General features: G+C 32.9%; 1 protein-coding gene across 1 annotated transcript in view; it reads right to left on the bottom strand.

Annotated features, from left to right (window-relative positions):
• PCLO (piccolo presynaptic cytomatrix protein) overlaps window positions 1-16,393 on the bottom strand; it is a gene marked incomplete at both ends in the record, with an annotated part of 403,276 nt that overhangs the window by 58,595 nt on the left and 328,288 nt on the right. The window contains 2 exons of the mRNA XM_081287316.1: window positions 13,047-13,241; window positions 14,781-14,961. Coding sequence (XP_081143442.1) covers window positions 13,047-13,241; window positions 14,781-14,961 — 376 coding nt within the window. The remainder of the gene's footprint in view (window positions 1-13,046; window positions 13,242-14,780; window positions 14,962-16,393) is intronic.

Genomic DNA, 16,393 nt, shown 5'->3' with positions numbered 1-16,393 from the left:
TATATACACATAAATATTCACATACACACATACATTCAAATTAGAGTGACACAAAATAATGTGTATAGTAACTGTGTGGAAGCTATTGCTAGAATTTATGTTCCTCTTCCATCTTGGTGTATAGGTAGTTGGAGAGCCTGGGTTTTGATTGTAATATGTCCTTTTATGTTCCATGAAGGACGCAAAATTTTAAAATATTAACACTGAATATGATTTTCCATAATTTTATGATTTCAAATTTAATAATTTAAAAATATTCTACCTCTGCCTTTTTTTCAATTTGATTAATCAAAAGTCTGAGCATACACCTACTATGCATGAACGTATTATGACCTGCATATTATATATGAAAAATGATTATTTTATAGAATTGATGTTTTTAAAAATAATAAAATACATTTTGAGCCTTTTTTGAGCTGCATTTTTTGGTGTTTCTGTTTTCTTTTTGAAATTTTAATTGTGCAATCAAGTACCAACTAGAGGAAAGAGTGGTTGATGTACATATTTAATGGATTGTGCTTGCTACTATAGAGGGGATCCCTGTACCCTAGAAAAATCAATCTTAGAATGTTGATCATTTTTGAGACTCAGTTATTGAGGGGGCACTGCAGGTAAACAAATTTTGTCTTCTGTGAGGCAATGTAATCTATTTTAAATTATCCTTTGACCTCTTCATTCTCTTTGGCTATTAGATGGTTAGACATCATTGTGTTTTATTACTCCACTGTGGCTAACCTTAATTAAATCTGGTAGAGTCTCTTTGCACATCTGTCTTCAATTAGTTTGCTCCATTGGTTTTTCTCCTCTGCTTTACTAAAATGTGCAAAACTATCTCTGTGCCTACCACACGATGGCAGCACTATACTCAGAGTCCACAGATCAAATTGTAGACTGGTAAATCTGGAAATTAGAAGCTGATAGGAACTCTGAAGATATCCTCTCCCAAATCGTTATTCTGACTTCAGAAAAACTTAGCCCTGTAATGATTAAATAATTCATATAGGTCACACATTTAATGACCAAAAAAAAAATTAAAAGTGTAATCCACTTTTATACCACATTCAATGGTCTTTACTAAAAACGTGAGGTCTCTGCCTCCCTCAGAATTCAGTGCTTGGAATGTATGTAGCCTGGCTGCCTGTGTGATGTTCTGACACCAGCACAGTGCTGTTACAACTAGTTCACGAATAATTCATTCTGTAGGTATCCGGTAATCTCCTAAATTACTTGGCTCATAAAATATTAAATATTTTCTTTATAAACACAATCTATAAAATTTTAAGAACGATTTGAAATTACAAGAAATTAATCAATTATTCTTTTGTTTATTCCAACAGGTTAATGATGAACTGAAGTAACTACCTACTTGTTTTAGAAATCATGTACTCAGGCAGTTTTCTTTAGCTGGCTGTAGCTTTGACTTAGCTGGTATTTACTTTAGGGACACTTTCTACTTCTTCCCTGTGCTTGCCTGCCTTCATTGCATTCCCTTCATGCCTCCCTCCCCCTCTTGCCCTTCCTTCCTATCTGTCTGGCTCCCTCTCAGCTGTTTCTGTTGTTACTTTCTATTATTTTGCTAAAAGTATTTTTAGGTTTTATCTTTTTTTTTTTATTTCATTTGAGCATGGATCTGAAAATGTTTGGTTTTAAGTTTCAATGTGACCAATATTATTAGAGTTTTTTTTTTTTCCTGTTTGTTTTTGATGTTAGAGATTAAACCCAGGGGTGCTTAACCAGAGCCAGATCCCCAGCCACGTGGGGATAATAACTTTTTAAAAAATTTGTGACAGGGTCTTGCTGAGTTGCTTAGGGCCTCACTAAGTTGTGGAGGCTGACTTTGAACTTGGGGTCCTCCTGCTTCAGCCTCCTGAGCTGCAGGGATTATAGTTGTGCACCACTGTGCCCAGCTATTATTTGAATTTTGTCTAATCAAAACATTTAGAATTTCAGATTATAGTCCAGTTATTAATTTAAGAAGAGATGTTGCATCTTACAAGTAGTACTTAATGAATTTATATATTTAAAAAATCTATTTCAATGTATTCATTATCTAATTTGGAAAGCTTTAAAGAAAATAGGACATAAGAAAAATGACATAGATCGATACAGCTATTTGTAGGAGTGCTCATATAGGTACAACTTACAAGCTTTCATGAGTAAAAATATTGAAAATAGATAGCTCTGACATCTATACAAGTCATTTGTAAATTCTTAGGTGGGGCAGTTGAAGGAAGGATGTCAGTTGAAATATCTTTTTAAAATGACAAATTATGAAATGACTATATACATATACATATAATTCATTAAAGGTATAATATACATATCACATATACACATATACCTGCATACAAAGATATTATAAACAATGAGAAAAAGAAATGTTGCAATCTTTTTCCCCTATAAAAATAAAAATATGCTCCTTAAGATAATCCATATTCATATAGCTTCTTTAAGAGACAGAGATGGAAATATGATGTCTCATTTGTTTCACCTCAAGACCCCTGGTAAAGCTCTTAATCCTGTTTGCATTATTTTCCTCTTTCCAGACACATTGGCCTTATGACTGAAGTTTTCAAGACATTTTAATGAACAATTAAATGTGTTTTTATCTCAAGCTACCAGTAATTGCGGGTGTTTTCTATACATACTAATTCATTCACTCTGGCACTGCAGATAACAGGATCAATGATCAGTTCAGGGAACTGAAATAATGTATAAAAATTCAGTATAAAAATGAGAGTAAAGTTAGTTTAATATGCAGTAATAAAAACCTTGATGGCACAGTATACTAAAATCCTTGCAGTTATCCTATAATTTGCCTTTTAAATAGATCTTCCCTTTTTAAAATTATTTTGGTTAGGAACTGATTTGGAAGAAATCCAAATGCAGTTGTACTTTATGTACAACTTCTGTGGAGACCAAAATTTCATAGTGAATGATTGAAGAAAATTGGATTAATACATTATCATAAATGAAAATTAAGAATATTCCTTTCCTTTTATCTTTAATAAATTTAGGCTATAGCTTTATCTATGTTCAAATAAAAAGAATGAACAAAAATGTATCAAATAATAAGTTTATCTTTAAAACATTAATAGGAAGGAGCATCAGAGAAATAACATTCTAGATCTACATTAATTCTTCATGAACAATTTAATATTTCAGTATTCCTTTCATCTCTTTTGAAGCAGAAATACTCTCTCTTGAAATTTGTGCTAATCTTGCATTAGGTTGTCAGACAGGTATTTCTAAAAGCTGACAATCAGAGGTAAAAACTAAAAACAAAAACCGGAAACAAAATAGAGCTTAGTACTTTAAAACCTGCCAAATGACTGCAAGGAAATTCTAAAAATAGTCATTTAAAGAAATTTTGTCATATAATCCTGAAACTCTGATACCTTAGATCACAATTTTTTTGATAAGGAGGGTATGGTCTTCAATGAAATTCCACTAGATTGATTTATAAAATTTTGCCCAAAGGAAGTGGAGTACATCTCCAGCAGAAATAAATAATAAATTAATGATAGCAAACTGCTAGGACTAATGCTACAATAAACACATGTAATTCAAATTTGGTCAAGGGCCACAGAATAAAGAGGAAGCTTAATTACTTTAGAATTGCAGGTGCAGACCCATGAGATCTAGCTTCCTTAATTTCCAAACTGCTCATTGTCAAATACTTTCCCTCCTTCTGTACTTGGTTATATGTTAGTGGATTATAAAGATTATGAGAGAGAACCAGAGTCAGAACAAATACAAATATTATTAATTCTATTTCCCAGACATTTCTAAACAGGTCAATGACTGCCTTTCTTTCTCCTCTTAGTTGAAAGTAGATAAAATTCACACTTCTATCATACTTCACATTTCTTCCCAGATACTTTAAATTATTCAGTAAATATTTCCAGGATGGGAGATTGACAGGGACAGTGATTTTTGTCTATTATGTTTGCTGCAGTATCAGGAACAACTTGAAGGGGTTCTGAAACATAATATGCACTCAAAAGATTAAACAACATATTGTTGAATGTGTATAAATGATGAACAAATATAAGGAATTCAGATAAGACTTGTTATAGGTGATAAAAACATATTTTCAGATTTTCCTTCTTATAGTATTTAAAAACTCACTAAATTATGTACCAGAAATTAAGGATCAAGTCTAAGAGGTAAGAAACTGTCAATTTTTTCTTAAATTTGAATCAAAATCAAAATCTTCAGTTTTTCTCTTGTTTATGCCAACATAATTTGTAATATTAATTGCAAATTAATGCAGACAAGCAATGCAGATAATATGACAGAAAAGGAACTAATAGTATATGAATAACTGTTTTTCCACTAAGTTTTTCCTTCAAGATAAGAATAAAAATAAAATTTACTCTGCCTTTATAAAATTCCCATCACCCATATTAGTTTGAAGAAACTAGATGAAAGCTGATGGGCAACTTACCAGATTTCAATAGAAAGAAGTAATGAATATGGACATGTAATCATAATTTAATCTAATTCATGCCCAATTAAATATTTTAAGTTTGCTATATAAAGTTGTCATTTGTCAACCTTAATAGTTATAAATTAACATTAAAAAAGGAAAGAATGGGTTCTCAAATGCAATAGAAGAGATAATCAAGGTACAGAAAATTTAGAGACAAATATGATGTCTTAGAAGAAAGCCCTTAATTATCCAGTCTTTGACTATTATAAAAAATTATGACTGTATGTAAGATCTCTGTCAGTGGATTGTAAACGTTTTGGTCTCAAGATTCCCTTTATGTTCTTAAAAATTACATTATAATCCAAAGAAACTTATTTCATGCAGGTTATAGCTATTGATACTTATTATATGCAAACTTAATAAAACTTTAAAATAGTCAACAGCCCATATTCCTTTAGCCATTAAAAAAAATGATGTTCTGGGGCTGGGCTGCAGCTCAGTGGTAGAGCACTTGCCTAGCACTGGTGAGGCATTGGGTTCAATACTCAGCATCACATAAAAAGTAAAATAAATAAAATAAAATTATAAAAAATAAATTATTTTAAAAAGGAGGATGAACTTGGATCTTACCTAGCACCATAAATAAAAATTAACTCAAAATGGTTCAAAGATCTACCGTATTTTAAAAAAATGATGTTCTGATGCCTGAAAACTCCACTATACACTTGAGAATGAGTGAAAAAGCAAATAAGATCTTGATACTAATGTTTTCAATCTTGCAGGGATCCCTGGGAGATCAGTGGGCACACTTAGAGGAAATTAGTGGACAAGACCTACACTGGTGGAAATGAAGAACCGTGAGAATAAGAAACCAGTAAGCATCAGCTTCCTTGATAGTCATTACAGACACCAGGATCATTTTATGGTGCATTCATGTTTCATTATCTGTAGTGAAAATGTATTCAATGGTTAACCTCTTTTGAGAAAATACATTATTTATATTATTCTTTTTAATTGTCTTTAAGTTATTTCAGAACTTGCTTCATACAGCAGTTTACACCTCTAGAAGAACATAGTCTTAGTTAAAAAGTATATATGTATATATACAGAATATGATTCTGTAACATGTGCACTAGTAAAATGAGAAATTATATCCCATCCATATATGATATGTCAAAGTGCATAAATGAATTCTATTGTCATTGTATAACTAATTAAAATAAATTAAAAATTTTTAAAAAGAGTATTTGGCTAAACCAAAAAAAAAAAAAAAACTACATGTAGCTAATTAAAAACTATATGTAACTATTAAAAACTTGCTTCTCTGTTCTACCTTTGCTTAAAACAAAACAAAATTTATGGTGCATAGAGACCCGAGTAAATAATGAAAATTGGCAGGCTAAAACAATACAGATTCTTCCCACAAGGGATTGTCTGAACATGACATCTTTTAATATTCTTGTACATTAATAGCTGTATGAAGCAAAAATAGTGATTCAATAGTTTTTTACATTATGAAATGTCATTAGCAATAAGAATGCTTTAAAAGAAACAAAAAACTAAAAGTATAATAATATATCTGCATAGACATTTAAGTAGAAATCATGTTTGAATTTAAATATATTTATGAGGAAAAGCAGATTTTGTTTATATGTTCTTTTTTTTAAAGTTATAGTTGGGCACAATACCTTTATTTTATTTATTTTTATGTGGTTTCGAGGATGGAACCCAGTGCCTCGAATGTGCTAGGCTAGAGCTCTACCGCTGAGCCACAACCTCAGCCCCTGCTTCTATGTTCTTTTTAAAAATAAATATAGTAAAATTTTTATTTTACTCTTTCCTATAGTTTTAAATATAGGGATCCAGACTCTTGGTGTTTACCAAGCATTTTTCTTAAAAGTTGACCTGCCTTATGTAATTTGTGATATTAATATTTTCATTTGTGTTTGTTCAAATTATCATCAGTTAAATTTATTACTTGCATTTTTCAGTATCTTTGGACAGATTAACATATAAAGCTGTGATTATGTCTGTTATTTCTAGTCACACATCTAAAAATTCAAGATCCCAATCAAAATTCTATATTTCTGACATGCTTTCTTTTAAAATACATGAGTATTTTTGGTTTCTCAATACTTAACTATGTATTTACAGATATTGCACAGTAATAAAGTAAAAATAAAAATAAATATTTTCATAGTCTGGCTCAATACACATGAAGATTTCCCCCCATTCTATTCTATACCTATATCCCTCACCACCCCAATTCATCCTGCTTGATGGAGAATGTGTGAAATATCATGGTTTTACAAAATGTGTGTAATACATGTGGATGAAACATAGAAAAATAATCAAGTAATTCATGGAAAGTTAAAATGTGAATTTAGGCAAAACTGTTAAGTAGCCAGATGGTGACCTTGGTATTCCTCCACTCTTTAGGAGGCATTTCCCTAGTTCCATGATCCCTCCATCCCAGATGAGAAAGCTCCTGGCCTCATGATCATGTATCACATCCTGACTGTCCAGCATCCCCAATGTGTCTCCATCAGCTTTCCCTTAATCCATGCTTCTCATTTCTTTCTTCCATTTACTTGCCTGTCTCGTTTTTCCACAGGTCCTGCTCCTTGGTAGTAATCATTTTGAAAATGATTTGCTCTAACCCAATGTAAAAGAAATTGCATTTTAAAAATGAGTTTTCCTAGGTATTTCTTGCTAAACTAAAAACATGTCATAGTATTTAAAGGAGCTTGTTAACAAGATTTCCTCTCCTTAGGTCCTGAATTGATAGTTCCGCCTTCATTTATAGAGTCTCTGGTTAGATCATTTGACTAAAGCATAGCAATGTTGAAGCCAAATTTAAAATTTAAACGGACCTGTTGGTTTGCTATTTGTGTCAAGTGAAATGGACATAAAAATAATCATTGTGGACCACATGGATGGCATGGTAGAGACCTATGGCTACTACTGGAAGAGACCAAAAGTAGCCATTGATGGTGAATCAGTGGATTCACCTTCAGTAATGAAGGTTCATAAATAAGAGAGTGTCATATGATCAGAATATGATTGATATGCATTTAATGGTTGTGACTCTGCATGTATAGCAGAGATATTTTTGGCAATGAATTCAAATAACTAAATAAATATTTGAAAAATGCATATACTCTAAGAAGATATGGAAACTCTCAAAAAACATTTTGACTTTTACACACAACAAAAAATGAATGTCTATATCCCCAGAGAACAGGCATACAACTTTGAAAGCTAAAAATTATTCAAACTGATTCTCTCAAATTTTGTTGGATGTTTGCTGTGTTCACCTCAGTACAGTTTCAATTTTCATTTAAAAAAAGTTTTAATTTTGCTTTTGCACAAACACATTGAAATGAGGAATGTCAAATTTGTTTTTATTAACCATGTACATACAATATTAATGCAGATTTCCCCTCCAAATGAACCAATTGTTATTTCTTTTATGATTTCTCCTTTACTTCCCTTATGGGCCCTGCCCTTTCCAAATACAGAGAAGGCTAAATTCCTTCTGACCAAAAGTGATCATCTACTTTGGGTCAGAAGAAAATGAGATAGTGATTAGCTACTACATTCTGTAACCAATAATTTGCTCCACTCCCCAGAGCCCATCCACTCCCCAACCCAACCTCCCACTACCACTTATCCTTGAGAGCAACTCCCACAGAGGGATAGATTGGTAAGAGTCCGGCAAAGCAACACATGCATATGAAACTCTTCTTTGACAGGTGCCGCAAATGAGCTTTATTGAAAGTGGAGTCTCCAGCAGTGGTCTGTGGAAGTAGCTTCAGACTTTTCTCCTACAATTCGGCCCACACAGAGAAACTGGCTTTCGTATTTCCCTCATGCAACTTATTTAATAAGTTCTTATTAAATCAGCTTCTTATCTATCCTCTTCCACCTGTCCCAATAGCTCTTGTTTTATTACCCAAAGAAGGGTATGTCTACCCATTCTGTATGATCTCTAAATTTAAACCTCAAAACCCCAAATCTTAATATCAAACAACAACAACAACAAATAGACAGGAATTTTCAAGTTGCATTTAAAATTTAATGTATTAGATGCCAACTAAATCATTATTCTGGGCTTTAAGAATACTTTCATTTTGGTATGGTTCTCAAAAATGTAAAATAAGAAAACAAAAACAAAGCAAAACTGCTTTCTAAACTCCCTTCCCTGGCTGGTGTCACTTTGTAAAATAGCAGGACCTGTGATCAACCAAACCAAGGAGCATGGAAAAAAAAAAAAAAAAAAAAAAAACACTTTCAAGGATTTCTAAATACAAATAGAGTTGTTTAGGCATCAGGATGATTTGGCACAATCTGTCTAATCTTTCCCTTCAGATTTCCTAGCATGCAACTAAACCCCAGAGGGAGAGAAAGAGTTCCTTTTGGCTCACTCCATAATTCTTGGTTGACCCATATATTATGCTAGTTCAAGCAGAAATCTGCTGAGAAGCTTACAAAAAATATTTGAAAAGCTCTTTAGGGACAATTTTGTCACCCTTGATAGAGATGCCTACAGATGTACACAGCTTCCTCTACAGATCCTGCCTTCTGACTCACTTGGCTTGTGCAGCAGGAATGTTTTCTTCATTGCTTTTTAAGTCTCCAGCCCTTGGAAAGGAGGACGATGCCGGTAAAGAGAGTGTAAAGTGCATCCTGTCACTATTTCTAGCCACTTTTAAGAATTTGCAGGAATTTTAGTGATAAATAACCAATAAGTAAATGACAACTGTTTTTATTGAAATCAGGAGTTTGATATTGAAAGTTCCCATATATTTTAAAAGCAAAGGCCTCAGAGTCACAAGACAAGGATTGTAGTTGCTGGTTCAGAAAATTTCTAGCTGTGTTCTTAAATCAACCATTCTACCCTTCTGACTCTCTGAATGTTCACCCACAAAACAGGGATAAGAATATCTGAGTGACTACCTCATCCACTTGGTGTGATAAAATGAGAAATGGATGACAAAACACTCTGTACAACGTGAACTATTCAAATGTAGAGCATTATTTTCAGAATGCAGGTGGGATTACATGAACTCCATTGTGAGGATTGAAACAGGAAATTTCTATCCGAATATGTAAACTTATTACTAATGCTTTTGAAGTCTGTGAACTTGTGAATAGGAACCTGCCGTTTTTAAGTTTATATCTTGATCGGTTTCTCTTTCCAAATTTTAAATTCAGTACACTGTATTTATAAAGTTAACCCTGTAGCATGTTTGCTATTAGGCATTTGGCATGGTTCAATTTTATTATTGGTTAATTTATAGAAGCGGGGAAATAATACACTTATATTTTATAAAACAGGGCATTTTATTTACTATCTATTAAGAAAACATTTTTTAAAAAAGAAAGCATACTGTGATATCCAGTTTTCCTTTTGGTTATAATTTCAATAGAGTGATTTCCTAATTCAATCATAACACTTTAAAGATAAAGCAATATCTACTTAAGCATTATTTAAAGAAAAGGGATTAAAACATTTCCATATAGATTTTTAAGAGCCACATCTATGATTAAAAATCTGACAAAATAATTATATAAATACATAAATCACAATATATAAAAATAAAGCACGAAATAAGGGAAGCATTTGATTACTGTGCCATTTGTAACTAATGTAATATTCAAGTAAGAAAACGAATAATATCAAGAAATCATTTGATGGAAGAAAAGGTGAGAGGTGGACTTTCAAGTACTTTTGGAAAGTACCAATAAGAGCAGAAAGGACAGGGAAATTGTGCACTGGTAACAATTTTTAATTGTGAAAAAGAACATTCAAAATTATACTAACATTTAAACTGTTTTCTTATTTACTAAAGAGTCTAAGAAATATCTCAGTGGTTTGCCTTCATATTGCCACATATGTCAGCTGCCCCAAGTATCTAGCTAGTTGGGAGAAAGGCATATTAAATGCTTTTAATTTTCTGAAAATAAATAAAAATCAATAGTAGAGTACAAGATTTGAATTTAATTTTGTGGCAATACTCATAATATTGAGTGTTTTAGGGTTGTTACCTGCTATCCTAGTCTTTTTAAAAAATAAATTTTAAAGAAGGGTTTTTAAATTAAATTTGGAAATTATTTTATAATCACACTAGTTTTATTCCTGTCACTGGCAATGGAACTTTTTGTTGGGGAAAACTTCATGAATGTTGGGATGAGGTGAGGAACAGATATAAACTTGCTTTTCTTTCTGAGTACAGCTATGGGATCAAGATTAGTTGTTTCTCTAAGCAGGGGCTCATGGGATTTGCCTTCCTCTTTCCTGGAACCTGAGAATATTGCCAAGAAACATTAGAAGTGTTGCCTAGGTTAGCCCGACTCCATTATCTACATTTATTATGTAAGCTCTGATGCTTTCATTGGTAATGATTTTCCTTCTGTTTTGTTTCCAATGTGGAATTTTGTTCTGCTCCCCAATGTTTCTATTCTCACAGCTCTCACTAGCATAGAATAGTAACTACACTCTACTGCAAGGATTCAAATGAGAAAACAAAAAGTGACACATTTTATACTGCATCATATAACAATGGCTCAGAACCCAGTAGTTTATGAATGAAATAAAGATACTTTATTTATTACACAGGCACTTGGATATTCACATGCCCAACACATCTGATACACTTAACAACTATGGAAACACGAATGGAAAATGTCTGCTTGTAGGATCAAGAGAGAATTTCACCGTGGAAAGGTGAATGAGTGCATTGACAATTTTTCCTTTACTTTCCTCTAAGAATTTCCAAAAGTTACACTTTAAATAATAGGCAACAAAAACTGATCTACATTCCAACTGGTATGCTAACTTGAACTGTGAGCAATTTAAACTTTTATCACAATGCAACATATTTATAGTCATGCTTGAACAGATTAGGTTAGTAGCATGCATTCCATTCTGCAATATGAATACTGTTAATCTATTTCCCAACAAAAGTCAAAAAGATGCCCAGTGCATAGAAAAATACAAATCACTGTAGTCAATATATTACGAGACTGATCTTGGGACTTACATGGTGATGATGAAGTCCTAAAATGCCATGCCCACAAAAGCACATTAAAAAGTGGATAAACATTTTATCAGACAATCTCTAAAAAATTAAAGATGTGAGCTTTAAATTTGGGGGATTTTCTTGCTGTGTGCTTTGAACAGGGCCTTTCTGCTCACCTCCTTCTGGCTTGACTGGTCCATCAGACATCACCTTCCTGAGGGCTAGCTGGCTTTGGTCTTGGTTGCCATTGGCTGGTGGAGGCAGATTATCAGACTGAGTTCTTTGAATGGGGAGGACTCCTGCTATGCTGTGTCTGTGCTGCTTCCTGGCATGATTAGACTGACCGCTTTTATGTGCTGCTGTGGCAGTGTGGGTGAAATGGAAACCCAGAGTATGTACCTCAGATGGAACCAGCTTCAATGTTATTCATGCAAACAGAAGTGTTCTTTTGCTATTTCAATTGTGTTTTCAAATGCCAAAATGACATCACATGCACAGCACTAGAGGGCGTTAAAACTGGCTGTTTCTTTTAAAATGATGACTGGGAGATGGGAAAACAACCATCTATCTCATTGCCTGGCTAATGCCATGTGGAAGTAACAGTTCATCTACATTTGTGAAATGCCTGCACTTAAGTTTTTATATAATTATATCAATTGCTTTACATTTTCACAAGTGAAGTGAAAAAAGAAACACAGTAGTTAAGATGGGTGAACTGCTACACTTTAATTGATTTACAGTTACTAGACATAGCACATCTTGACTTTTAAAGGATATCAGTGATTAGGGAAAAAAATAACCTGTAAATTCTCTGTTATCATATATAAAGTGTGATCCAACAGAAGGGACCAATTGTGCTCCTTAACGAGGTTACATTACCTCATCACATAAGCTTATACATATATCATAATATGTACTTTTTAGAATATACGAAATATGATTTTATTCACAGATTTTTCAAAAGACTAGGAAGAGTGACACAAGTAAAGCTACAATGTCTCACATGCATAATTTCTTTATGTTTTTAAGCATTGGTTTGAAATGGCTTTTTCCCCTAGGCTCTAGAACTTGACTATTGGTCTCAGTACTCTTCTGTCTAAATTTTTGAGTGTTTTCAGGTGCAAGAATCACATTGCTAACTTTCTACAAATATTTGTGTGTGTGTGTGTGAGGGGTGTGTGTGTGCTTTTTTGTGTGTAATACTTGGAGAATTGGCAGCTAATTGTGCTTATAGTTCCTGCATTTTAAATAATTTTTAAGCACACATGAAAAGGACGCACAACACTGTTTTGCCTGCAAACGTCACAGACACAGCTATCAAATACTATGAGCCAGGGTGGATGGATGGTGGGAACAATGGAGAAACAGCCAGTTTTATTGCAGTCTATGTAAATTAAAAAGAAAAAGAACTGAATAAGAGAGAGCATATTTATGTTTTGATACTGTTCTTACACAGACAAAAGGACAGAGAACAGAGTGAGCAGGGGATGCCAAAAACAGAAAGCAAACAGGGAAGGACAGCAGGAGAGAAAGGCAACAGATGAACATTAAGCTGCCATGCTGAGGAATTTATTTGCGTCTTTTACTTGGTTGAATGCGGAGTTGTTGCACGGCGGCTTCCGCAGCGGCTATGGCAGCCCCTGCATCTTCCAGGTGGGTCTGAGTGACGCTGGTTTTGCTTTGACTTCGAGATGGTCCATGGGAACGAAGATGGCCTTCAGATGATGATTTTGAGCTACCAGGACTACTATGGGATTTCTCAATGGTAGGAACCTGCATGTCTGGTTACAAAAGGGTAGAACAGTTAAAGTTAAAGTTGCTCCAGCCTTCCTGCTGTCGAGATTGGTCTACACACAATTTGAAATTGTTTCAGATTTATTTTAATACTCTTTAAGGAATCATTTATGCTACTGCTTACCATATAGTAATGTGACTAAACATTTGGAAATTTTGGGGATGAAAGGCAAAAGGAACAGAATTTTGAGAAGAGATAGGTTAATAAAGCGGAATATATCCTAATTAGCTTCAAGTCATGAATCTGTTAACTTCTCATTTTTTCTTGCAACTCTGATCATTCTAATAGAGGTCCAGTAAAAGACAATAGGCTTAGCATTGCTCCAGGAGGATTTTTAAACAAAATTATAGTGAAGTTTTAGTACATAATAAATGTAAATATTGTAGAATTATTGTCTCAGGAAATTTTAGAGAATGTATGAATCACGTTTACTAAGTTAGTCATAGAGACAGAGGTCAAGTCAATCCCCTTGCAGAATGCTAAACAAAAATTTGTTTAGCAAAATTCAAATGGCTAAGCAGAACTCATAAATGAACTATGGAACCTATTCATAAGTAGTCTATAGCACTCATTGCCAGTCAGTGGTTACCATATTAACGCAATAGCCTTCTAGACATGGCCTTAGATTCCCATCTCCTACAACACATAGAATCCATTCTCTTCTCACACACATAGAAGCGCTGTTTAATTTGATGTGCTGAGAAGTGCGTAAGAGACAAGGAAACAATACTAAAGTCTGGTATAAAAGTTGTATTTAATATTTATCAATAGTTCAGCTTATGTAGAGAAGATATCACACATTTATACTGTAACCTAATTTATGACAAGGAATCATATTGTGCTATAAGGTGGTTGGTAATAAATCTCCCAAAGGAAAATATCACTCAAATGGAATGCTGTATATATTGCCAAATCCAATGTATGCCACTATTATTTAAAAAAATAATAATAGTTTACAAATTAGTTGCAGTTCAACATTTAGGAAAGACTTAACAAAATTTAGCATACCAAATGTTTCGATGACATGGGTAAAATTTTCTTGACACAATAAGTAAAAAGAAGAATGCAAAATTATATCTATAGAGTAAGAGTGTATTTGTGAAAAATCAGAGATTCAAACAATTAAATGGAATATGCCTAAATGGTAATGATGATTATGTTTTGTCAGTGTGCTAAAGGGATTTTTATATTTTCTTTATGAAATACCCCAATGCATTTTTCTAAAAATCATATTATTATGGATTTTAAAAAACAGAAAAGACCAAATGGTTCATATAGCCCAACATTCTCCATTTTGTAGATTGAAAAATGGAGAGTTAAAGTGAAGATTGAAAAGTATTTTACTTAAGAATGTGGTTATCTGAAATTAGAACTTCTTTGTCTCAATTCCATATCAATGCTTTACCTGAGATTATGTTAAATCTTTTGACATTCTTTAACTTTTCAATATACATTAAATATACATTCAAGAAGATACTTAGTGAACAAATAGACGAAAACTTTTTGTACTTGAAACATCTCCTACCCTTGGATGGGTCAGGGAAGATACCGTGGCTCCTGCTTTTGATGACAGATGGCTTTGGGGATTGCTGGCTGCTCTGGCTGGAATGAGACTTGCTATGATCAATGCTTTCAGTCTGTTCCTTGAGTGGATACCACCTAGGAGTGTTATCCAGATGAGATGTGCTAGATAAATCAATCAGTACCTGAAAAAAGAGGGCAATGATTCAATGAAATCTATGGATTAATTATGTTCAACTCATTACTTTTTTCTGTAAATCTAAAATTTATTCAAAAATATAAACTAAAGGACTCTGTGTTGTGAGGAGGAGGATGCTGTCTTGCTCAGTTTTCTTTCTTTTTTATTTCCTTATTTTTCTTCACCCATAATATTGGGAACAAAGTCTTATGTATATTGGATACTCAGAAAATGTATAATTAAATTCAACTACATAATGTCTTTTAATATTAACTCAATTATTTGGATATTATGTAAAAAGATAGGGTCACAGGTCAATCTTCTCATGAAACAACTTTTTACATGAAATTCTAGTTCTAACCTAACCTAGCAACTTTTTAAAATGTATGATTTTAGTCACTAGAGGAACAAAAGTGAAAATTATGAAAAAAATGAATATTGCAATTACTAATTTCTTCCATTTTAAAATACACTTTAATACTTGAAATAAGATATGAGTAACAACACGATGAGAAAGCATTGTGTCATGGTTTAATTGATGTCATATTTTTTTCTTAGTGGCACATAAATAATGGCAAATTTTCAGTTGATGAGTTATAAAGATCTAATAAGCCCCAGTACAATGGACATAAGTTATGGATTAGGGTAAACATAAGACAAGAAACTGGAAGGACTTCCACATGTCAGACATTAGCTCAGACACATCATTATATCCTAGAGTACTCCTGCTATGATCAAGGTTACTGCATGGGCTGGACTAAGATGGACTGTGAAGGTGAGAGTTTAATGGTCTGATTTGTGCAGAAAGAGGGTTATAGAGTCTTAAAAACCAAAGAAGCCCATGTTATCACCTAGACTACAAAATGGCTTTACACAATCTCTATCAAAAAGATATCACCTTTTGTAGGTTTTAGATTTCTTGCAAATAATTTATTTTTAATATATACCCCAAACTTCTGCTCTAAGATCACCAAATAAGAGAGTTTTGGAACATCATAGATGAAAATATGTCACAAGATCTTGTTTTGATTATTAGGTCCTATTCCTAGATTTGCTTTTAATAATATTTGGGAATTTTTTTCTCAGGATATTTAATCATAAATTACAATGTAAAATGCTACATCAAGTCATTTATACATGTAGCAAGGAACAGCAATTGGAGAATATGAAGTTCCATTTAAAAAATCCAGCTCATCTTATAACATAAATTTGTTACCTCAAATCTCATTTCCCAATGATTATTGCTGTGAAGTAATAATAAATAAAATAATTAATTATTCTTGGAAATAATTATAAAGTACATAAAGTAGCAGGCGAAACCATTTTTCAAGTTGCTGTTCAAATATTCAAAAAGTAACTCAGGAAATAAATTATAGCAACAAAAGAATTTTATTTAGAAAACGCTATTTTATGAACTTAAGATATGTGCTTTGCATCAT

The sequence above is a fragment of the Spermophilus citellus genome (assembly GCF_964194105.1).
Source record: "Spermophilus citellus genome assembly, chromosome: 3".
Taxonomy (NCBI): domain Eukaryota; kingdom Metazoa; phylum Chordata; class Mammalia; order Rodentia; family Sciuridae; genus Spermophilus; species Spermophilus citellus.
This window is presented reverse-complemented; position numbering and strand designations above follow the sequence as displayed.